Genomic DNA, 2,960 nt, shown 5'->3' with positions numbered 1-2,960 from the left:
GACAAAACCAGAGTTAAAACTCAGCTCTCAAGTCATTCAGAAGACAAGCAATCTGGTAGCCTGAGGAGATGAAAAATTACACGGGTGGGCGGATGGTTTTTTGTGTGGGGGTGGGTTTTTTGGTTTTGTTTTTTGGGGTTTCTTTTTGTGTGCGTGGGGTAGGTTGTCTGGTTTTCTTTTAAAAACAAAGAAATAGTTTGAAAGCTATTTGTTGGCAGGAAGAAGGCTGGCCATGTGGAAAGGGAAGGCAGCTGGGGGCAGTCCAGCCTTGAGCAGCACCCGTCAACCACTGGGTAGGGTAGTCAAAGACCTCTCACAAAGCATCGCACTGTCTCGTACTCAGAATACCTCGCAGAGCGGATAATTCACGTCACGGACGGCAGCGCACAGACGGGAGCTGAGGGACAGCCGCGAGAGGCGGGCTCAGAAGCTGAGCGCCTCCCGTTGGCTGCCGGGCGGGGCGGGGCGGTCCCCGTCCCGGTCCCGGTCCCGGTCCGTGCGGGCGCGGCGGGCGCAGCGGCGGTTCCGAGGCGGGAGGATGCGGACGGCGCCCGGGCCGCAGCCGGACCGGCCCTTCAAGCTCAGGAAGAGTCTCGGTAGGGGCGCCGGGGCCGCGGAGGGGCTGCCCGGGGGCGCGGAGGGGCTGCGCGCACACGTAACGCTTCTCTTCTCTCCTCTGCCCCGCAGCCACCCGGCGGGAAGAAGTAGCAGGGATCCGAGCGAAGTTCCCGACAAAAATCCCGGTAAATCTCTGTTATCGAGGTTGTTGCCGCTATTTAAGAAAAGAAGCATGAGGGGAGGGGAAGGGACATAGGTATTCTAGGTTTGCTAAGTGTGACTCTAATTAAAACAGGTAATTGTTGAGAGATACCATAAAGAGAAATACCTTCCTCTCTTGGACAAAACCAAGTTTCTGGTTCCCGAGGAGCTGACCATGGCACAGTTCATAACCATCATCAGGTAGGTGGTGGGTTGGAGCTGCAGCTGGTCTTGGCTGCTGTTCCCCAAGAAGGTATTTCCTAGTGTGCTCCTGGGGACATCATGCTTCCTTTGGTGAGGAGGAGGTAAAGGTGCTAGTAATGTAATGGCTTCCCTCTCTTCCAAGTGTTTGAAGAAAATCAACAGATGTTTTCACAGATGCATTTGGGGCAAAAATGTGGTCTTTTTTCGATTCATAGTCCTCTCCCTTCTCCCTAATTGTAGTGAAAAAAGTCTATACAAGATTCTTGTTCTGCTTTCTTCCTGCCTGATGGACTGGGTATTGGGGCTCTGTGATCTTGTTCTGCTTATGACTGTCACTGCCTTGCTCTCTTGCTGCATCTAGCTGAATTTGTTCAAGATCAAAGCAGCTCTTGACTGAGTGAAACTAAATGTGCTTCTAAACTGTCCTTTATGAAACATTTCAGCAAAAAAGTCTCCCAAAATATTTAGTGGAATTTTCTGACAACATATGAAAGCTACATTTTTCAGCACACTTACTAAAGCATAGAAGAAGATCTTTCTAGATTATAACTTCTGTAAAAGATGCTTTTGGCTCTTGGACAACTTAGATCCTAATCCTTGTAATGTAATGTCTCTGAAAAGGACTTTTTTTTTTTTTTTTGGAAGGTAGACTTTAGTAAGTGTAACAGTCTGGAGCTGAATCCCTTACAAAATCTGCACTGCAGAAGCTTTTGGTTTCTATTCACACTTTTCCCTGGTAACTGGGAACTCCAAGTCCATTCTCAGTAGCACCTTTGGTGTAACCATGTAAGCCTTTCCTCAGAGCACAGGCCTTTGACCTTCCAGAAATACAGTTAACTTCCTGCTGATGGAGATGTTAAACCACATAATGACTTTACACAGAATTCCTTGTACCTAGTTCATGTGACTGCTCTACTTAACGTATGTCATAGACTGAAGCTGAAACCATATTCAACTTGCTAATGCTTAATCCTCTTTTTCTCTCTTTTTCAATTAGGAGCAGGATGGCTCTAACAGCTACACAAGCTTTCTACCTGCTGGTGAACAACAAAAGCCTAGCCAGTATGTCCTTGACAATGGCAGAAGTGTACAGGGACTACAAAGATGAAGATGGCTTTGTGTATATGACCTATGCTTCCCAGGAGATGTTTGGATGCTTATTACCCACTGCCCAAGGGAAAAATATGGAATGCTTTCAGGAAACTTAAGATTGGGTTCATATGCTGCAGCAAAGCAGTTTGTTCTGAATCATGCCTGTGACATGAACCTCGGAGATGCTCCTTCCAGTGTGAGCTCTTGAGCTCTGTAGTGGGGAGTTATGACCCAAAAGCTGGCAGGACCAGCTTAAGGCAGAATGGTGGTACACTTTCCCTAGATAATAATTTGGATATATATTTTTATATTTGAAGACACTATGGGTTTGGGCTTTTTTTCTTTTGAACTGCACCTCCACTTTTTTCCACTATCAGTCTTTGTTGTGTAACTGATTTTTAAGGTGTCCTGAAAGCCTAAGTCTAAGAGTAAAATAAAGAACCTTTTAAGTATTGAGTTGAATGTTAGTTTTAATCTGGGGAAACACTGGAACTTGCACAGCTACTCTGAATTTTTGAATGGAATATCAAAGCTTAAGTTGTGTCACCCATGAGCAAAACCATACCTATGAAAGGTTCATTAAGGTAGGTATCTGGGCTGTGAGATTAAGTAGTAGTGCCAGAGCAGTGTTAACATCTGAATAAACTGTCAGCTATTACAGAAAACACTGTCTGTGGTATAGAGAACTATTTGTTTAAATAAGCAAACTGATTGCTAGTCAGGATAACTGAAATGCAGATAGCAGAACTTGAAGACTACTCAAGTTTCAAGAGCTATTTTCTTGTTGCTGAATTTTGTTTGCATGGTTACCCTAGATACTATCATATCCATCCCCTACAGGCACCTGCCTGTCAGGTACCCTGAAGGACTTCAGTGAGCCTTCTCTCAGTGATAGAGCCAAGTCA

The 2,960-nt window shown here is 45.6% G+C and overlaps 1 protein-coding gene across 1 annotated transcript; it reads left to right on the top strand.

Annotated features, from left to right (window-relative positions):
- Nucleotides 1–538: 538 nt before the first annotated feature.
- On the top strand, nucleotides 539–2,171 carry MAP1LC3C (microtubule associated protein 1 light chain 3 gamma; the record flags this gene model as incomplete). Its single annotated transcript, XM_082302584.1, has 4 exons — nucleotides 539–596; nucleotides 688–743; nucleotides 854–960; nucleotides 1,961–2,171. 4 exons carry the CDS (start codon nucleotides 539–541, stop codon nucleotides 2,169–2,171), a joined length of 432 nt encoding a protein of 143 aa, XP_082158710.1.
- Nucleotides 2,172–2,960: the final 789 nt, after the last annotated feature.

Source organism: Coloeus monedula (genome assembly GCF_965178545.1).
Source record: "Coloeus monedula genome assembly, chromosome: 2".
NCBI classification, from domain to species: domain Eukaryota; kingdom Metazoa; phylum Chordata; class Aves; order Passeriformes; family Corvidae; genus Coloeus; species Coloeus monedula.
The sequence above is the reverse complement of the archived record's forward strand: the minus strand, read 5'-3'. Positions and strand labels throughout refer to the sequence as shown.